Here is a 2,122-nt window from a genome sequence, read left to right as displayed (position 1 = left end):
GTTTCATATAGCTCGATGCAACCCACAGGATTCATGTGGTAAAAATCACCTTATACTGTAGGAGATCCATCTATTTTATTTAATACTACCTCCGTCCAGTAAAATTTGTCCCACTTTGATTCGGCACGAGTTTTAAAAAAGTAATGGAAAGTGAGTTGAAAAAGCTAGTGGATTGTGGGTCCTACTTTTATATATTAGTTTTATAATAAAATGTGAGTAGGAATGAGTTAGGGGAATATAAGGTCCACTACCAAAAATGGTAAAAGTGAAATGAAACAAATTTCGGGGGACGGACGGAAATAGAAAAATGAGACAAATTTTTAGGGACGGAGGTAGTACTATTAATTTGATTGCCTACAAATTCACGAAATGTACAAAAATTTTGGTAACTAACTAAAATAATTTTTTGGTAAAGGAATACATAAATTTTTATTTTTATTTGAATTTGGTTCTTATTTTAACTATGTGATATTTTGTGTATGAGTTAAGAAATCTACATTACTATTTGAATAGTTAACTTTTGTATCTAATTTCGTTTATATTTTCATAAAAATCGTCGAGTCTAAATAAGAAATTTATTGATATAGATGAAATGAGTATATAATAAATTAGAAACAAGTGCAATACAATTGCGATTTCCCACACCACATGCAATATAGGAGTATATGAAATTTGAAGATTACAACAACTCAGTCTTTAACATTATTAAAAGAGGTTCAAGCTTGTCCATATCTGGTTTGGTCATCTTTATGAGTGCCTCAATTCCACCCCCACTCTTTGTATCCATAAAATAGACCGATTTTTTGACGGGCATGCCAAACCTGATGACCCGGTCGGGTGTTCCCCACCTAAAGTCCGCTTCGTAAAAAGGAAACCTGCATAGACTTGAGAAGAAGAATCTATCCACCGCGGCTCTACTGGCTTCAGTGCTCAGCACTTCCAACTGCATCTCCCTCTTCTTCAGCCCAGCCACGTACCCGGCATCCACCGCCTTCAAAGCTTCCCTCATCTTCCGTATAAGCTGGACGCCGCTGTCCCCGGGCACCGCCTCCACCTTGGATGATGAAACCAAGTTACCGAACTGGTGTACAGAGAGAGGCGGGTCGGCCCGGCTCCTCAAGTCTACCGCATTATACACCATGCAGGTTTGACCCCTAATGCCGACTGCCGACACGTAGGAGGTCCATATAAAAGCCGTTAGTGCCTCGACCCGGCTCGGACAACGCCCGCCCAGTCCACCCGCGGTGTACCTTTCCTGGAGAGCAGCGATCTCTGGCGCCGAGAACAACAAGTTACTGGCGGTCACCTCTTCGTCCAATAGTCTTGCACAAGGGGTCTGGAGAATGTCCAGCGGCGGAGCATAGGTGGCCGTGTCCAACTTCACCAGCGACGCACCGTCTCTGTCTCTCGCGAGGGCGGACCAGGTGTTGACGAACAAGATAATAGATATCCCATCGGCGACCTTGTGTGTGAGGCTGATCCCCACGGCGAGGCCGCCGCAGCGGAGATATGTGGCTTGAATGCCCAGGCAAAGATCATCCGTTGTCAAAGCTGGTAGAAACTTCTTCTTCAAATTTGTAGGGTTTCGGGTGGTGATGATTTGGGAGAGGTCACAGTCAGCTTCGGCCTCGTAGAAGGGGATTCCAGCATCGTTGCAGTCCACGTAAAGATTTCCGACGATGCGGCCGGCGAGGGGGTAGTATATGGTGAGGACCTCTGATAGGGATTTCTTTAGTTGCTTTGATTTTTCGGAATTGGAAAATTTGGGATTCGATGAGTACAAGTAGACAAAGTGACTGAATGATGGAAGCATAATTTGATCAAAAAATGAAAGTTGGTGTTTTTGAAGAGATTTTGGAGTTGGAGAAGATGGTGTGATAGTCTCTATTGATATTACCCTACTTTCTATCTCCATCTCTCTCTCTCTCTCTCACTTATGTATTTACTAAAACCGATCGTCCCCAACACTTATATAAGGGAAGCTAGCTGCGTGGAATTGAGATATTCCACATTCTCTAACTTTGTATAATAGGTGTAATCTTTAAATTAGTTGGGAGGATCAAAATTTAAAGTTGCTCTTTGCACGCATACAAGTTGACATTTTGTGTGTACTAATCACCGT

At 42.6% G+C, this 2,122-nt stretch overlaps 1 protein-coding gene across 1 annotated transcript; it reads right to left on the bottom strand.

Annotated features, from left to right (window-relative positions):
• Positions 1-679: 679 nt before the first annotated feature.
• Positions 680-1,813, bottom strand: LOC125218058 (stemmadenine O-acetyltransferase-like). The gene has a single exon (XM_048119655.1). It carries the CDS (start codon positions 1,811-1,813, stop codon positions 680-682), a length of 1,134 nt encoding a protein of 377 aa, XP_047975612.1.
• Between the last annotated feature and the right edge of the window lie 309 nt (positions 1,814-2,122).

The sequence above is a fragment of the Salvia hispanica genome, chromosome 4 (assembly GCF_023119035.1).
Source record: "Salvia hispanica cultivar TCC Black 2014 chromosome 4, UniMelb_Shisp_WGS_1.0, whole genome shotgun sequence".
NCBI classification, from domain to species: domain Eukaryota; kingdom Viridiplantae; phylum Streptophyta; class Magnoliopsida; order Lamiales; family Lamiaceae; genus Salvia; species Salvia hispanica.
The sequence above is the reverse complement of the archived record's forward strand: the minus strand, read 5'-3'. Positions and strand labels throughout refer to the sequence as shown.

Coding starts and splice junctions, on each gene's coding strand:
- LOC125218058 (XM_048119655.1), bottom strand. CDS start 1,813: ATGCTTCCATCATTCAGTCACTTTGTCTACTTGTACTCATCGAATCCC.